At 42.8% G+C, this 19,491-nt stretch overlaps 1 protein-coding gene across 6 annotated transcripts in view; it reads right to left on the bottom strand.

The window, feature by feature from the left end:
• The window catches only part of NEURL1 (neuralized E3 ubiquitin protein ligase 1), a 143,024-nt gene that overhangs the window by 56,054 nt on the left and 67,479 nt on the right, over positions 1-19,491 (bottom strand). For 5 of the 6 annotated variants that reach the window (XM_064431213.1, XM_064431215.1, XM_064431211.1 and 2 more), the window contains exon 2: positions 3,874-4,115. In XM_064431213.1, coding sequence (XP_064287283.1) covers positions 3,874-4,115 — 242 coding nt within the window. Of the gene's footprint in view, positions 1-3,873; positions 4,116-4,659; positions 4,754-19,491 lie in introns of those variants that run through there. The other variant, XM_064431212.1, reaches the window with a different exon arrangement.

Raw genomic sequence — 19,491 nt, 5'->3', positions numbered from 1 at the left:
ACAGCCTTGCAGCAGAGAACTTGTGTGTGGGAAGGCACAATATAGAGTATTTGACTTCGTTAAATACAAAATTTTGAAGCAACAATAGATGTAATCTTATAATTGGGAAAACCTACTTATTTCAGCTGTGAATGGTGTTTTGCAAAATATGTTGTGCATAACTACACCCCAACCCGTCAGTATGCAATTATTCAGTGTGTCAGGGGTCAGGAACATCTGCTGTGGTTTTTGGAATGGTTCATGTGTTATACCCATCCTTCTGCACCTGACAGACAGCAGGAGAAAGGATCACAGATACCCCAAGAGCCATCAGCTTCTACTCACAAGAACTGAGCCCTGGCCAGCAGGGGATCTGTGGGGAGCAGACAGCAGGTCCTGAACATATGCAGCACCTTGAAAACATTACCCAGTTATAAGGTCTCTTTTTTTTCCATGGAAGCAAGGAGTCTTCCAGAGTTTGTAGGGTCCTCAGATGACATCCTTGGTGAAGTTTTTCTTCTCATTTTATTGACTGAGTATGAACCTGCTAGGAATTGTTCCTCTCAAAGGGGTTCAGCCTGTCAGCATCCAGACTACAACATGAAATATCTAAGGATGCTGGATCCAACTTTGATGTGGGGCCAAGACAGTTCCTGCATGCCAGTTGGGCCACAGTCACTGTATCTGTTCACACTCTGAACCTGCAGCAAACACAAGAGCACTTGGGACAGTCGTCTTCCATCAATGCCTTGGCAGCCCCAAGCAACTCCACTGATGGCCACAGGACAAGAGCAGAAACATGGACAGGTACCACCTGCCAGATGCCACACAGAACTTGTTGCCTTTCTGTAATTTCATGCTCTGCCAAAGCACTAATGGCTGGGATGAATGGCAATGACAGAGACTGAACTGTCCAGGACTGCAGGTCTGTTCTCAAAAGCCTGGCAGCAGCCCCACATGTCCCAGCTTGGCAGCACAGAATTTTCACCAAGGAATTCTACAAGACGTTTTCTTTGGACTTCTGAATTCCCTGCTAATCAAATTTGTAAATACTTGTTTTTCTTTTACATATTCCTCTCTAAGGCAAATCTGGAACATGTGCCCTTGGGGTCACAATAATCTTACAACAAAGACATTGTTCAAAGCCTAGAGATTTCTGTTTTATAATTAAAGCATCAGAGAACATAACTCAGAGCTCAGAAAAAAACGTTAATAATGGACAGTTTTTCAGTTAAGGGAGTGCTGCTCTTTATCCTTCAGTCCATCCAGGCACCTGAACTGTTTATATGAAACATTTGAGCACTGACCTCAGTCCCAGGAACCATGGGAAGCTCCTGCTTGTGTGGTACACAATGGGGTGACACTTTTAAGGACTAAAGCAGATTTGCTATTTTATATACCTGGCCAGGGTGGGATGGCATCATGCATTTCCCCAAGCAGAAGTGGGGTTAACAGGGTGTGCACATGACAAAACATAATACACTCCAAGAAGAAGCCTGGGTTATTTTTTGCAGCAAATTTACTGCAAGCCCTAAAAGCTTTTGGGTCTAAGATAAATATGGCCTCATTGTCATTTGTACAATTCAGCCTCTTGCCAATACTTCACAGCAATCACAGGCAGCGTGAAGTAAATATTCATATGGTAATTGAGGCTGCACATGTTCCATGTATTAATCAGCACCTATAAACAATTCTCAATACAGTCTGACCACAGGCAAACTAATATCCAAATTAAAATCAAGTATAAAGCCTGCCAAGAATTAGACACAGCTGGACAAAGGGCACACAGTTTTGCTAAAAAAGGCAACAGTTAATGATGGACCAAATTCTCTTTTCAGCAGCCACTGCTAGCAGAAAAGCATGGGAGGTCCACTGGGAACCAGAAGGGGAGGAAAATACAGAATCAACATCCAAACTCCTAAACCATCACTGCTTTTACAGATTCAGACTCCTGTTCTTTACTGCCTTATGCCATCTTTGAGAGCTATACTTCCTAGCAATGCCCCAAATTACATGGAAGAAAGCATATGGGAGCATTTGTCTCTGAGGCTGCTTGACAGCCATATTCCCATATTCCCAGAGCTGCAAAATAATGCCAGAACAAAACCTGAGATACAATAGCTAATAAACAGAATTAAATCTCCTTACTTCTTTCCTCCATTTTCCAGAGGGAGTTTAGACTTTATAGGACCTGAATGACTGGCTCATGGTTAGTCTGTGGCTGGTAAGAAGGTCTAAGATGCTGTTTTCCACCGGCACAAACAACAGTAAGGCAGTTACAGCACAGACTCACCATACAAAAGCAAGGATGCTTTCACATTTCATCCCTCCCTAGAGCACAAGTTCTGCTAAAGCCTGTTGATTACTCCCATGAGACCTTCCCATTGGAGTCAGCAGGAGCTCTGCTCATAAATCTCTTGTGCAGATTTGCATGCATATCCTTCACACACGTTATGCAAGCTAAAATCCCCAAATACATGGAGATAAACAAGTGTGAATTTCCAGAGATATCTACCTTGTTTCAGAATGAGGAAGAAATAACCCAGAACCTTTGCCTAAACCACTAAATCCACTCAAATCTTTGATGGTGTCTTCAAAAGTGAAATGCTGCTTTCATCTCCTCCCAAATTATTTGTCGCAGTTGCTTGTCCAAACTGCTGGCCAACATGGGAAAAATCTCATTAGGCAATGTGAGAGATTCCTGCTGGGCTTCCAGCCTGGAGAGAAGCAGTAAGAGCTCCACAGGAAGCATAACAAACCTGTAGTGGGGATTTTCTATCTTTGGGCCTGAGCCTGAAATCACTGAAATCTCCACATGTCCCTCATTCCTTGCTCCTTTGCTGGTTATGAGGGAAGAGGCAGGGAAGGCTGAGATGCTGCTGTAGGACACAGCACTCCAGGACCTCTAGAAATGGGCAACAGCAAAATCATTCAAACTACGTATCTATATGCTGACAAACCTTCTGGAAAACTCCTTCTGCACAAATGAAGGATTTGAAGTCAGATCATTCATGTGTGCCATGAACTAAAGTGGCCAAAGACGACTTATTTTATTCCATTAAAGGCATGAAATTGTCTATGAACAGAAAAACACAATCCCATAAACTAGAGGGCACAAAGATTGGAAATTACCAAAGATAAAGTTTCAAGGGTCCCAAGCTCCTTAAGATGCTGATAATCTGAAAAGTGCTTCAGTTCCTAAGGATATGGAGGAGAATCTTCATCAGAAAGCAGCTCCTGGTGTTCATGGAGGCATGTTGTCTTAGAGGAGTTGCATTTCCCATGCCAGCTGCAGCATGGCATGGTACCAGGGGTACAAACTCCATCCTCCAGGCTACCACAGTGAAGGAAGTGAAATCAGCCTGTGCCAGTGAAAAAAATGTGATCCCTGCAATGTTCTCTCCTCCGATCTTAATACTATCAGGTGACTGATTCAACAAAGCAGTCAGCAGACTGCCAGAAAGGTCCTTTTCTTAGACAGCAACAGTGATCACACTGCTCCTTTCATCCTTTCCTCCAAACTCTTTTTTTTTTCCTGCCAAGCATGTGAGCAAGAACCTTCACTTCTAGGTCCTTTTTGACCTCTTATCTCCTGGCTTTCCAATCAATCTCAATTTAATCTGTTGTACTTGTCTAACTTCAAGGTAACTATTTTTGGAAGGTGGGTTTCCCTTCTGCTCTCAGTTTCTACATCAGTCTGTACCTATGGCTCCAAGAACTGCAGTGACAAAAGCAGAAGTACCAATGAAGATTGCACACCTTTAAGGCCAAGATCTGACTACTGCGCTTTTCAAGGAAGGGCTAAAGCTCTGCTGCAAGCACCAAAGCCCCCTACACCCCAGCATTCACTCCCAGCAGATCCCGTGGCAAAAAGGGAACGTATAATTTACTCACCTTAAGCCTGACTTGTTCATAAATAACAATGGGCCTGTTGCTGAAGGTAATGGCATTGCAGAAGCTGGCCTGGCGCTTCACTGCCTTCTGTGTTGTGTCCATGATGATCTGGGATCCCTTCGTGTGAGGGTGGAAAAGCAGAGGGCTGATGGACAGAGTTCCACATTGTGGGATGGGGAGACAGTGCTTCTGCTTGTGGTGGCATCGGTGGGAGGACGTTGAAAATGACCCACCAATGGAATCTGAAAGCAGAATGGGGGGAAAACGGGCTTCAAATATACTGTGAGTAATATGGATATTTTGAATTTAAAAAAAAAAAAAGCAAAGGTACTTCACATAGAAAGTATAGGTAAAACAAAGGGAGACAAATCCTTAAAGTGTAAACCACCGAGGGATTTTAGAGCATCTTCTGCAGTAACAAACTGCAAGGATACTGAAGACTCCTGTTTGTACAATCTGACAGTACAGAGCATGACACTGGGACTGCACCTCAGCACTGAAATCACAGGCCATCTTGAGGCCACAGACCAGGAGAGAACACAAGAATTGGTTCTAAAACTGGAGCAAAGCACTTGTGAAGTTGCTGTATCAAAGCTGTCACACCTAGGGAACAATCTTCCACCTCCAGAGGACTCCTACACAACTTGACCATTTCTCTCACACCTCCTTTGCAACAGCAACTCCACTGATCTTTGTCTCCATGTGCCTGGGTGCCCTATCCAGCTGTGCCAGCTCAGGCACACACATTTCTAATTTATACTGAAGCACCACTGAGCAGTGACCCACCTGGATCTCTCCAACAACTCCCATCCAATCTCCTCTCTCCTCCACTGATAAGAACCTCAGCTGAGATACCACATGTCATGAAGGCATTGACCAGCACACTGTGAATCCAGTGAGGAAAGGTAAGAGGGAGAAAGGCTGTGAAGGATGGAAGAAATGACATCTTTCTCCACTCAAGACTCTACAGAAAGCCTTGACACAGGATCAGCAGAGCCATGACAGCAGCTTTGTTCCTGAACAAATGGACAGACACGTTTCTTTTCAGCAGGGAGCCTGCAGCAGTTCCAGCTCAAAACAAACACTCTACTGAACACAAGTCATCTGCTTCCTCTTCCTTGTGTGCACATACACACTACATCATGCACATATGTTTGGGAGGAACTACTCCTACATTTGCAATCACAGTACCAATAGAATACAGGACTATTCTGTGACAGACGGAAGGATGCTACAAAAGCAAACATGATCTTAAGAATGTGCCAGTTTCTGCTGCAGAGATGCATCACTAACCAATACTCTTCAAACACACAAACTATAGAAATTAATTATCTATATTCTTAACACAAATTAATTGCTCACTGCCATGTATTTCTATAGCTACTATAAAATAATGCTTGCACCTCTAGTATAACTCTTGGTTTTGCAATAGAAAGTCCAGACTCTCTTCCTTCCAGTCTTTTGGGTAGTCTTAGCTTGTAGCTATGCAAATCTGTAACAGCACATCCTCAGGCTGAGTGTGATTAACTATCAGCAGAACTTAAAATGCTGGCTTCTGATGAGAACATTATAATTCAGCATCTGTCACTCTGGCCTTCTCATCTCCTTGCTGGGGTTTCTTCTCCCATTTTCAGCAACAGTGCTGTTCCTTCAGAACAGACCAGGGAGGTCAGACAGCCGGGTTGTTATCTTTAAACACTTTCATTAATGCTTTATGGGAGAGATTAATCAACTGGAAGATTTCTGATGCCAGAAGTGATGTGGAATATGTCAGCTTCCTTCTCCTGTTCCTCACCCATGGAGGAGAAATAGGCTGCAGAGTATGGAGAAAAAGCAGAGGTTAACCCGAGCAGGCAGGTCACAGAAGGAAACCTTTGGGAGGAACAGACTGCACGAAAGGAGTCCTTGACAGGAGAGGTCAGGATGCAGAAGCTCACATGAGCCTGACCTTTTCCCTTTGGAAAGGTCACTGCTGACCTGGGGTGGTGCACCCTGGCTTTCCCCACAGACCAGGCTGGGTGGTCAGAAGACAACACAAGCTGCAGCAGGCCCACAGACAGAATCTTCCCAGAGTACTGCCTAAAACCTCTTTAATTAGAGACCAACTCATGCCCCAAAGAACAGGAGGTTGAATTCCTTCCAGTACCACTAGACTTTTGCAAACTATGTATGCTCTCTACTATCACCCTTTGAAACTGCTATCTTGTGACAAAAGTCACAAGAGAAAGATCATGCCTGCCTGAAAACAGCCTCTGTGCTGAAGGGCTGCAAACCCAGAGGTGCAGCACGGAGCCCTGTACAGCTTCCCAGCTTCCATGTCACAAAGAACAGCAGCTGCTCACTCCTTAGGTTTGACCTCATTTCTCCATCCATGCCCGGTTCTGGATGCTGTTTGAACTATTGCACCCAGCACTGGGTTTCAACCCTGAACACCATGTCCCCATAATACCATAAGCCCTGCCAAGAGCACAGCAGAAGTGCTGAAGCACCACTTGCTTCCCTGAGCCACAAGGCCATGGACAGGATCTTCTGAGACCTTTAAGTGAGCCAGGGTGAAGGAGATGCTAACATGAGCCACACCACAACACAGCTGAACTGTTCTGCCTTCAGTGTCCCACTGCTAAGAGTATCCTTTCTGGAGCTGTCTGGTAAAGCAGAGAGTTTCCCCAAAGCTGGCACACTCCTCCTGCCCTGTGCATTACATGTCCCTGGTCTCCTGGAGCTCAAGGCATGAACAACATCCTGCATACAACTCACTACACACAAGCCAACACTGGCACTTCTCAGCTTAGAAAAATGCAGATCAAAGCCTGATAGGGGCTTTCACCAGAAGTGTTCATGCTCTGCAAACATTAGGCATAATCTTAAAGGCTTGGGATTTCTTGAATGCTGCAAGAAATGTCTGGATTTATTTTTTAAAAGATACATTTTTGCCAGTTGAAAATATCTCAATAGGCACTTATGAGAATACTGTAAAAATAATTTCAGATTGAAAACTGACTGCAAGGTATTAAAGATAAATTTCTTACAGCGTGTGAAATAAGTGTCATTCAGGATTAAAAGAAACAGAAAACAAGACTTTATAATAGAGCCCAAAGACTGGCAGGCAGTAGCAAATGGAAATGACATATCCTTGTCTGCCTGGGGAGAAGGAGAGCTCTGGGGTGGGGACAGAGGCACCTGTGCTGCAGGCAAGGGAAAGTGAAAGGAGCATGCAGGGCAAACAGCACACTATGAATGGAGAAGAGTGTTTCAGTTATTACCTTATCAAGAGAGGCTGGCAGTGCTTTATCTGGCAGGTGGCCTTACTGGATAAGCACTTAAAAGGGAAGGATTTTGAGAAGGAAGGAAAGGAAACCATGTGTGGATGTGGGGACAGGGACACCCACACAGCACAGCAGGAAAGGCCTGCCCTAAAGGAGTATCCACACAGCCTTCCCAGAGCTGGGTACTTAGTTAGCAGCACAGGGAGAAAAAAATCCAACTAAGATGAATGCTTGCAATCCTTACCATTTCTCGAGCTGGACCCATACTTTTGAAAATTATCAGTGAAATACGGCATAACTAGTTACACTGATCCTTTATACCCTTTTATATTTGTTAATAAAAAGCTCTGAAGGATAAAACACTGAAATTGTTGTGCTAGGCTTTGCAAAAGGATTCTTAAAAGCACAATTTGAAATACAGTTTACTAAAAATAAACATTAGCTTAACACCAGTGGAAACTTGAAAGGGATTGCAAACCTTGTTTTCTCACATGCAGCCTGACCCAGGGCATGTGCACAGAAGAAAGAGAACCATAAATTAATGCAAATCTTCACTGCCTTTAAAAACATGTTTGCTGTTCTTGAGCGAGTAAGTCATAATGTATCTCCAGACTATATCCAACTCTCCCTGGGCCTGTGGGATGACAATGACCCTGTCAGATTGCTGTCACCACAGTGAAGGACTCATGTTTGCATGGCACGATGACCAAGAAGCCAAAGCAAAGCTTTGATTCTCCCCAGGAAGAGACTATAGCTTTGCAAGTGTTGGGGTATTGAATGATAGAAATGCAAAGGGTTAATTGTAGAGTGCTAAATCCAAATTAAGGCGCCTTTTGGGTTAAACTTTAGTGAATTAGGGAAGTATCTGCAAGGTGGATCTCAGCCAGCTGGTCAGATCTAGCATTCCCATCCAAGACTCCAAAAGAAGTCAAAGCCAAAACATAACTTATTTTCATCTGTGCTATTTTAGAGGTGACAAGATATATCAAGTGAGGAGGTTCGTGCATAGGGTAAGATTTTCCATCTAAATTTCAAACTGCAAGACAAGAGGCAGGTGCAGACAAACCACATGCATATGAAAGGAGACAATACCAGTCTTTTTTTTTTTAACCTGAAATGCAAAGTTGTCCAAGTTGTCTTTATAGTAAGAGATATGAAAGACAATAAGGGTGGTTTTACAGCGTCTGTGAGAAGCCTTTCCCCTGCCAGTATGAAACCTGGAGTTGGAATTGTTTGCAGGATGATCTGCAATGGATCCATCTTTCAAACCTGACTGAAAAGTGGTGGGAAGGGAGTGGTTAATTTGTGTGGAGCCCTCAAAGTGAAGAAGCCGATCTTTCATTTCATAAAGAAAAATCAAATTAATGGAAGAGATTCAAAAAGTAACAGTAAGGACAAAGGGCAGGAAAATAGGTGCAACAGATGAAATTTGCAATAAATACAAGAACAGCAAGGCTTTGTTTGTCAAGGGCAGAAGAGATGACTTCAAAGCTTCAGAACAGAAAGGAAAGGAGAAAGGCTGTGTCCTGAAGATGGGATAGATGCAAGTGGGATCTGCAAGACTCAAACTCGTGTGTTTGAGGGCATTTAGGAGGATGAGCTGAGAGAGACACTGGCATTTCCTCTGTCTCTGCTCAGCTGGGATGTGCATTTGCCCTCCATCACTTGCAGTGCTGTAGCTGAGGAGCAGAGACATGTCCTGTCCAACAGGGTGCACAGAGAGCAACCTCTGCAGGAGTGCCAGGCAGTGACCTGGCAGTGGGGCTTTTTTAGCAACACAGCTGAACACCTCAACTTAGAGGAGTCCCTGGTCAGAACCTGGATGTGAGCCTTTACAAAAGCCTGCTTGAAGACAATGCTGAGGCTCTGACTATCAGTAAGAGTCAGGAGTCTGGCAACTTTTGTAAAGCTTGAAAAAAGTAGATGAAAGGAGCTGAGGAGTGACAGGAGAATAAGAGCTCTGCTTCAGTTATAATAAGCCTGAGTTTTCTGTATTTTTTTTGTTTTAGGGCAAAATACTCAGAGCAAAAGTTTAGGCTGGTAAAAGTAGATTTAAGTGCTACAGATGAGAAGTGATTCTCTTAATTGGCTACAGGAAGGATAAGGCTTAACTAATGTTTGTTCTTGAAATTACACAGAGATGAGATGATGTCTTTGTGCAGAGCCCAGAGAAGACTCAGCCAGATGAGGGAAGGAAGATGAGGAAGACCCTCAAAATGCAGGAGAGGCAGGAGGGGATAGCAGAGCAGGACTGAGCTGAGGAGGCAAATCCTCAAACACACCATCTCCAGGAGGGGCAATCCAGCTGATGGCTCTGCAAGCACTTCAAAAATATCAATACTAAATATCCTTTTCTTTGTTGAAGAATAGATGATACCAAGAAGAGAAGTGTGAATATAGTTCTATATGCACATAAGGCTGTTGAGAAGAAATTACTTCCCCTTATAAATTAATTTTTAAATTCCATATCTTCAGTTACGATGCCGTGTAATCATTAACCATGTCCTGGTCTCTAATTAGGCACTTTTTGCTCAACGTCTGTCAGTCATTTCCAAAAATTCAGCTACTCTTGTGACACACCACAGAGACCTCTGGTACCACTCCACTTCCCATGGATGCAGATCCTTTCCAGGTCCCTCCCTGCCCTCTTCCCATGCAAATCCCCTGAGCCCCTCTGGACCATAAGCCCACTAAGCACATAAGAACAGCAGAGCATAAGTAAGCAGCCATATGCTCCCTTCTGCCAGGTAAGGAGAGAGGGGGTGAGCAGCCCCCTTGAAAGTTGCTGGGCAGGAGGAATTGCCTTGGGAGCTGCACCCCCAGGCTCCAGACAAATCCATGGAAAGGGGACTGACATCCCTGCATCAGCAGCAGCCACTCCTCCCTACAGCAGCTTCCAGCAGCTCCTCTGATCCACAGGCAGGAACAACTTGCACATGCAGTAATTATGTTTGTGACAGTGGGGAAGCATTTCTGACCTTGTTCTCTTTGCATCTTGGTGATGCTGCAACTTTATTTTTTCTTACTATAGCTTACTAACTTATTATTGTGGGTTGATGTTGTGGGTAGCAAATTAGAAGATCAAAGTAAAAAACAATGCTGTAGAAGCATCTAAGATTTCTTTCTTGATTTAGAACATTTTTGCTCTACCTGTGATCAGGTAGGCTCTGTCAGCAGAGAAATGTAATAATATATGTATGTCTTCTAAAAAAAGAAAGCAAGTTAAGTCTAGGCTTATTGTCTAGGGATGTTTCAAAAATTCTGTTTATCATCCTCCTGTAAATGTGCAGTTTGTTAATCTTCTCCTTTTCTAATATCTGCTGCTTCAAGAGGAACAGAAACAGCTTGCCCAGGGTGATGGCTGATCTGTCTGTGCTGCAGATGGTGGGACATAAGGAAGAAAAACACCCAGAACTTTCCATGCTCTGTTCTGTTGATAATCCTTATCTTCTCCAAGATAAGCTGTTGGCCAGAAGATTACATATAATTTATAAGTTATGTTTATTTTCTGACTCACTGCATTAACAAACCCGCTTCTTGCTCTAGCTTCTTTTCCAGAAACTGCCCAGCTGGGACACACCATTGACCTCTCACATCTACTGTAACTCCCGTTAATAATTTCCCTAGTATAGATCAGAACTATGCATAGAACATGTCACACTTTCATTAACATTACAGAATCCCTGCTGATTTATAATCATGTAACCCAAGCCCAAGTATTCATTTCAGACATTCAGCTCAAACCTGTGCTGCTGAAACTAGGGCCAGCAGCCCTTCATCCCTCTCTACACAGGTCCCAGGGTACAGCACAAATACTTGCAGGCACTTTGAACCAAGCCTCACAAAAACTGGGGTGTTCCCACCAGTGCTGCCTGCACTGCTGCTTTTCCCTTCCCTTCCTGCAACACTGGGCACAACCATGATGAACAGCAAAGCTGCTGCCCCACAGGCAGCCCTGTCTGACTGCACAGCCACAGCCAGCAGAGCAGCCACTCTCTGAGAGTTCATGACAGTTCATACTGAAAAAAAAAAAAAAAGACATAAAAGCAGAGCCCAAGTGCAAATATTTTACGGCTGTGTAGTATTTCCATGCACTACAAATCAATGTAAAAGATGTTTTCTTCAAGGGGCCTCATATAGGCTGTGTTTTTAAAATGCATTCCCCCTGCTAAATATAAATCAGTAAGAGTTTTTTGTTCTTCCAAAAGATTAGCTAGCCTCAGTATTTTGGGATCTAATTCTGGAATACTTGTTGAGGTGCCAGCATTCTCTTCCAATTTAAATACAGTTTAATGGAAAGTCTATCCTGGGCACATTTTCCATCTACAGTGTAATAGCTTGAAAGTCTGAATACTAAGAGTTCACCAGAAACAGAGGTAACCTATCAAGGTTAAACTTCATTTATTTGTCAGGATTAGAAAGGATGTGGGAGCAATAGAGAGCACGAGAAAGCAAACGTAAGAGCAGTAGGGACAAGTAAATGGAACTGTAGAACCAAAACCCCAGAGATGGCAGAAATGGGGTAGCCTACTGACAAAGCCATGCAAAGAAAATTAGAGAAGCTGTGGTTCTGAACTCAAGCACTTGAATTTGCTTTGAGTTGTATCTGTGTAAAATCAAAAATATGGCCCTAGACTGAAGATGCTGAATTAGACCCACATCAGGCTACTCCCACTGCGTATTTACAATACAATAGGATGCTTTTCTTTGCATCAGTGGAAAGAGGGTATTTTGTGGAGCATATCTGAATCCTGCTTATGTGGATGATCAGCTGGAGGATGCTTCCATATCCCAAGTGTCCTGTTTAGCACAACTCCCTAATCAGAGACCACTTCCAATCAAGAAAGACATGCACTGGTTTGAATGGTAGAGTTGTGGAAGAGCATCTCCTCTTACCCAGCTGGAGAGTTTAGATTGTGTTCAGTACCACCTATCATGAAGTTTTATTTTGTAATCACATTTCTACAGACTCCCAGATGGCAGTTTTTCTTCTATCATACCTAACAATTACACTTGGAGTGTGCCTTTTTTCTAATGTAAAACATCAATGTAGAGTCACTTCAAGATACTGTAAAGGTGGGTCATTTTGTGTGTGGTCTTGTTTAAAAACACAGTGCTCAAACCATTCTTGTTCACACTCTTCCTCCTGAGAGTCCCCTGCTGTTTTTCCTTGCAGGGTCTCTTGATTGCCAGGAGCACCTCCTAACCCCATCCATATTTAAACTTGTGAGGTGCAGTGATCTTTTGCCAAAATTATCTGATGTTGATGTGCCGATGTCCCCCAACTCAGGTCACTGCTCTTTCCTTCCTGTAGACTGGTAGCTGTGGAAATACTGTCACCCAGTATGCCTTTTCTATGTCTTTTTTTTGTTTGTTTGTTTGTTTTTGCCTATTTTAATTTATTTCTGATCAACTGAAAATTCCCGTTTTCAGCATCAGAAAATTGCACTGCTCTCTTTGCTCTTAGTCAGAACAGAGTCCAAACTATTTCCATCTGCATCAGTTTCCCAAATGTCAAAGATTCCCTTTCAATATGAAGTCCAAAAGCAGTCCTAAAGGGAAGTTCTTTAAATATATATCTACTCAGGGTCACCTGGCTGCTGTTTATGCAGGGGGGTTTGTAGGGCTTGTGTTCTTGTGAAATGGAATATGAAAGTGCTTACAAAGGAAAAATTACCTGAAACTCTAGTCTTGCTCCACACTGAATAGACCCAAAAGACATTGATTCCACTGGCCTTATTTCCTGTTTGGCAGCAAATAAATCCTTAAAGTAAGGGGTTATTTGAGCTAGCAACTTATCAGGCAGGTCAAAATTTACTATTACTTTTACTATTTGGCCACATTTAACATCCTCTTAAATATTTCAGGATTATAGGAGCCATGTTTTTTTTTTTAATTCTTCCTTTCCACTCTCTCTTCTTTTGTCCATTTCTTCTTCAGGAAAACTCACATAACATACAACCTTCCTCTCTGCTTTATCTGCCATCCCTTCCTCCTTCTTCCTCCTCCTCCCTTGTCACAATTATTAAAGTTTCTCAGCCACTTCTCTCTTTCAAGTCTTCCTCTTCCTTCACTGGCCCCACTTTATCCAGCATTTCTCTCTCACTTAGGTTTACACCTTTGTTTTTTTCCAAACCTCTTGTTGTTCTTTGTTTTTTCCAACCTTCTGGTTTGTTCTCCTCATGCTTCACAACCTCTTATTAAAAAAAAAAAAAAAAAACAAACAACTCCCTGTCTCCTAAAGCACAACAGGCCCCTGAGATTAACCAAGGCTCTCCAATCTCACAAAGTTATAAAGAGATGGATTTATTTTAGCAGACCACTAGTTAATCTGTAACATATTCCTGCAAAGTAACTTGCACTGGGTACTAAATGAAGCAAAAGTTTGGCATCAAAATGGCATTTTTTTTAGGTACCTTGCTGGGATGAAAGCACAGAGCTCCATGCCTGACTCCCACCATGACCCTCTCCAACTCCCAGGGTACCTGGCAGAGACAGCACAAGGGCCCAGAAGTAAAGCTCCCAGCCCAGGGCAGGGCACCAGCCCTGCTCTCCAACAACTTCAATGCACAAATGGAAATTATAAACAAGAACTTTTGCCCAGAACAGAGAGGACTCCAGTAGCATTAGAAGTGTTAACCGCTACACCATTAAAATATTTTTTTTTCGAGGCAAATAATATAAGTGCTGCTGAGGCAAAACCAGGAGAAAGGGCAAGATTTCTCCCTTTACGCAAGAATTTGGCCCTCTATGCACACATTCCTTCATTAATCTGCACTTTCTGTACCACAGTCACAAGTGGAATCTAAATTACTGACTTTCCCACTCTCATCTGGCTCCGCAGCACATCACTTGCACCAGTTTCAACACCCTTTACCAGTAAATAACTCTGTTTCTTAAGCAGACCAGAACTTGAACTTGGACCACTGAATTAAAACATGAAACTCCACCAGCCAGTCAGACCATAAAGTTACAGTTTATTTTAACTAAAATAAGCAGTATCTCTGGTGCTTATTCAAAGAACCAGTGTGAATACTATTCCACCAGCCTGCCTAGCAATTCCCATGCCAGACCCATGAAGTTCTCACTTCACCTTTTGCCACAAACAGCTGATGGAGCAGTCCATACAGGAACTTGCTTTCCTTAGCATTTGCTGCCATAGGTCAGCACAAGGGTGTTGAATCCTTATTGCCTGAGGACAAGAGCACACAGACCTGTTTTATTTCCTTAACAGTCATCCCCCCTGCTAGCCACCACTTCATGCCAAATCTCACAAAGACAGAATGAGATGGGTCCTGCCCAGAAGTGTTTACAGGCTGCATATGAGAAAATAAATAGGAATAAGAGGAACATAACTTTGTGAGCAAGCATATGTTTTATCTGATTTTCTGTTATTTTCATGAATCTGTCAGGACCCATGCTGTTCCATACTCATGGCCAGTGCAATTCCTCACCCCAGAGGACAGCAGGAGGTGACTGCTTCTGTCACCACAACAGCACAAAGAAGTTAGTTCTAGTCCTCTCTGATTTGCATAGGCAAAAATACACTTCAAACTAGAAGCTCCAAGCCCTTTCATTATAAGCACTCACAGAACCCCCTCAAATCTTCATGATTATTTTCTAATAACTTGGGTAACAGAGTCAACACCTCAAGTTGTTTTGTAGAGGAGGTACTCCAATGTTTCCAGTGAGAACTCACCAAGGAAATTCCACCACCCCTGGCTTTGAAATTTAAACATCAGTGTGTACAAACAGGAAAAAACTTCCCAATAATTCAGTTTTTATCAATTTTATATTGCTGCAGATTTACTTGCGTGACCTTTCCTGACAGATGACCAGTTGCCATCTACTGAAGCCAGGTGATGTACAGCAGGTGACACAGGAGGAACATCATGAAGATGAAACGTTGACTGCATTTCTAAATAGCTGAAGGAAGAGAGATGGGCTAGAAAACCAAGGCAGCTTGGAATGGGAACAGCACACTGTTTTACAATTCATGCAGAGGGGCATTTTTCCATATTGATGTATTGATAAGAGTGAAAAGAGGAAGAAATTTGATGCCACACGAGTCAGAGCATTGTTGCTGATGAAGCCACGTTCATAGTGTGAGTGCTTTGAAGATCACGTGTGAACTGGAAACAAGCCTGAAGGGCTCAGGGGACTTTATTCTCTGGGTGGAAAGACACATACACTATTTCAGGAAAGCAAGGAGCAATTAAGTGTGGAGATCAACTCATCTGTCCATTTCCCTTGCCTTTTTTAGCTTTAAAAAAAAGTGTAACATCCTTTAGTCAATGTTCAGATAAGGGGCATTTCTTCTGCTAAGAAAGATCAGTGGAGCTTTAAATTTTTTAGGGGTTTGCAGGGTTTTTTTTAAGTACAAAAATGCTCCTGTTTTTCTAAGCCACAGCACTAAAGTATAATGTAATAAGGACCACACTGCATCCCTGACAGATGTTCTTTCTGACAGCAAAGGGAGATGCAGCTGTTGAACTGGAGCCTGCAAATCCAGACCTCTGGGCCATGAAGCATCTCCCTGATTAGTTTTCTGCACCCAAAAGCAGATCTCAATTCAAAATCTGAACCTACTGCTGTAAATAGAGTACACAGAGGAAAAACACAAAATATTTGCTATCAAACTGAAATTGCACAAATCCCAAACCACTATCAATCTCTATTTTTTTTCCCAGAGGGTAGACTTCAAAATCTCTGGAATACTGAAGTTATTAAGGGTAATTTGCCCATATCTACACTTTATTACAGCTGCTCACACAGTACTACCCACCCCACTCTGCACTAACTGAGTGAGCAATACCAGCCATGGTATCACAAAATTACTGCTTCTGCCACATCACTAAAGACAAAACTGATAAAGTCTGTCCACAAGGGTTAAAGTATGGATTTTCCAAAGCACAGCATTAAGATAAGATGGAAAGTGTGTAGTGTCATGTATATATATATATATATATACATATAGCAAATAAATCTCACAATATTCCAGTTATCAAATGCTAAAGAGCTTCTGAATCTCCAAGCAACTGTTTGTACACTGGTCAGTCTGAAGTTGCAATCAGCTTGGGATGAGGCATGACCTGGAGTCCCCAGGGAACAGCTTTGCTACATGAGGGTTCAGAGTAGAAAGGTCCCTCTGGGATAACTCATGGGTGGGTAAAGAGAGGTCAGATAGCCACTTTGCAACTAACAGGACAGAAACATCTCCCAGCAAAATGGCTCAGGTTACAGGATCTCTGGTGAAGAGCCTTGTGAGAGCTGCAGTCAGCCCTCGCAAACATGGTGAATGACTTTAGCACTCTTTTAAATCTATCTACAGTACATTTGCAGGACATTTCTCTGAATTTTATCCTTTTTACCTTTGGTGCAGATATCCTAGATATTTTATCCTTTGTTTGATAAATGCCATTGCACACTTTTGCAGGAAGGATGCAGGGAACTGCAATCACTGCATCTCCATTTTCAGGAATTCATTTCTAACATGATATCCTTTGTAGCATCCCAAAGACAGCACTGCCCACTTTCCTACCTAAGCCTGACTGCTAGGAGCCATGCACAGAATAGCACAGGCCAAAGAGAGTAAGATAATTTTATAGTCAGCAAGCAATCCAAAATCCAAGTGTTGAGATACTGAGACACAGTCTCAAGATATTGAATCACCACTCTTGCTCAAGCAAGAGTGCCTTGGGCTGGTCAGAAAGGAGACAGGTTTGGCCAGGAACTTTGTCACAGCCATGCTTCTTGATCAAGATCTCTTTGGCCAATTTTGCAAAGCCACTGATGTGCAGAGAAATTAAGAGAAGAAGAACAGCAACTCCGACCATGCTGTAGCTCCAGTTCCATGTGAGATCTGTATGGGACCAGTCCCATCAGGACACCCAACCCTGCGTTCCTTCTAAGCACATAACTTCACTCAGAATCATAAAACAAGAAGGCAACACAAATGATAGCCTCTTACCCTTCAGAGATGAAAAAAACAGAGGATGGTATTGAACTAGTTTAAGATGATGAGAAAATAAATTGAGCAATTCTCCTTTTGCAAGTTGCAAGAAATTCATATAATCAGTGATGCCTTTGTAAAAGCAATTAAATTCTTAAAGCTCTACTTTATATTTGATAATCTGATTCTATTTGGTGTGCAAAGGCAGAAGTCATTTTGATCTGGGATACTTCAGTACATTATAGGCACCCATATATTTCCATTTTCCAGAGACTTTTTAACTTTTTCTTTTTATCTCAGTCTTTTTATAAGCCACCATTTTTTTAACCTTTGAAAAATACTAATTCTTAACAACCCTTATGTCTTCCGTTAGTCTTCAAACAGCCCTAGAGAAAATTAAGGTTTTATTTAAAGTACTTTTAGTTGAGTCAGTGAATATTGCAGATAGGCAGATCAGAGATGAAGCTATGGCTTTAAAAACTCTCACCCAAAAGCCTTTCCTTTACTCTCCTCCTCCTAAAAGCTAAAGAAAATGAGACATTTCTATCTTCCTTCTAACCAAAAGCCTGGTCTTATGAACAAAAAATAAAATCCAGGATTTATTTCATTCCAAAAGTGTATCCCAAACACTCTTGCCACCAAGCTGCCATTTGTCCAGTTTGTAACATTTAGGTTATCCAACCAAGGAAAAGATAAAACCATGGAGAAATTTTCCTTAAGCAGAAGATGTTTACCGGAAATCTCCTTTACTTTACAGCAGGAACCAACCCAGAGCAGGGATCACATTTACGCCACAGCTCTGACAAATGCCTGTTGAGCTGCACCACTTAAACCACTTGCATTTTAAACAGCAGTTTGTCAAGTGATACTAATTATTTGGGAGGTCTCTGCTCCTAGAAACGTAAACATTTCTTTTCATACCAATCACATTTTCTTTTCCATGTGGTGCCTCCAGCAGAGACTGAAATTAAAATGGCTTCTTTGTGCCACAGTGTGGTTTATGGCTCAAATCTCCTCTACTTTTGCAAGCAGGGGATAGCATTGCCTTCAGGCTCTGCACAGAACCCTCCTATCCCTGCTTTGTAGGCAAAAATAATCCTACAGGTAGAGAGTAGAGAGCTCTCCCAGGATCAAACCCATCCACTTTTCTCAAGGTTGCTCAGCTTCCTCCTGGCTGATAACACAGGGCTGGGACTTGCAGTAGTCTGGGAATCACTTGGACTTCATAAAGGAGCACTGCAGGGAACTGGCAAACAGGCTCTTGAAGGAGTCCGAGTCAAAAAACCCACAACCAATTCCCAGATCTGCCAAGGTGCAGCTCAAACACAGGCACACGTTTCCTTCAAACTCCCTCCTGGTTCAAGAGACACTGCTTGGGATCCGTTCAAGCCAGGCCACAAGCCTCAGAGTTTCTTGAAAAACACAATTTCAGTCCCACCCCAGTATCTCACAGCAGGTCCTGCTTTTACTGACAAGTCTATTGGCCAAAAACTTCCAGTGTTGTATCCACACGGCGCCACGTGGCTGCACAGCAGGGCCTATCACAGAGAAAATCTGGCAGGGTCAGCCAGAAAAGGTTCCATGAAATCACAGCAAGTAACCCAAAGACTTTACCAGAAGTGAGACTAAACCAGCATTTTCAGAGTCACACTGAGCCATCTGCAAGTTGCTTGTGGGAAGTTTCTGGTTAGGGTAGTCAAAGATGGGATCAGTCCCTGCTCTCCAGACAAACTTTATAGAGAAGTCATATCCTTCCTCATTGAGACAAGCGTTGGGTCCTTTTCTGTTTTCCAGACGTCATCAAAGTCTCCTGTGAGCAAGTTGCTGAGCCCTGGGAGCTGACCCAGCATGTCTGAGAAGGTCCCCTGGCATGGACCTGCCTCACACAGCCTCTGTGCAGGACCACCCTGTGAGGTACAACGTGATGGGGCAAAGCCAGACCATGGCTACGAGTCTTACCTGACCCCTCCATGTTCCCCCTCTGTATTAGGATGTGTTTGCTGGTATAGGCAGAAAATTATGTAAATTGAACCACAAAAAGGAGCTGATTTTCAAAGCAAGGAGCCTTGGTTTAACACAAAGGTTTCTCATGAAAAAAAAGTTATTTTACCTTGATGGTGAGGGCAAGAAGTTAACTTGAAGCTAATTTCTTCAAGTTAGCTTGATCTTCAGATTTCTGCTGATGCTGGCTGCTAGAGGAGAGGCAATCAGGAGCACACTGTATCATGGTCATGAATGTATACAGCTTTTTCTATATGACCATTTTACTATTTCCCTTCTTCTTTAAAACAGAAGTGCTATCAATGTGTCTAATGAAGAAAGTAAGTTAATGCATCCAATCAATTATGATGTCTCACTCTGAGCCCATCCCCTTTCAGCTATCAGGCCCATGGTAAATCT

This window comes from Passer domesticus, chromosome 8 (assembly GCF_036417665.1).
Source record: "Passer domesticus isolate bPasDom1 chromosome 8, bPasDom1.hap1, whole genome shotgun sequence".
Classification (NCBI taxonomy): domain Eukaryota; kingdom Metazoa; phylum Chordata; class Aves; order Passeriformes; family Passeridae; genus Passer; species Passer domesticus.
This window is presented reverse-complemented; position numbering and strand designations above follow the sequence as displayed.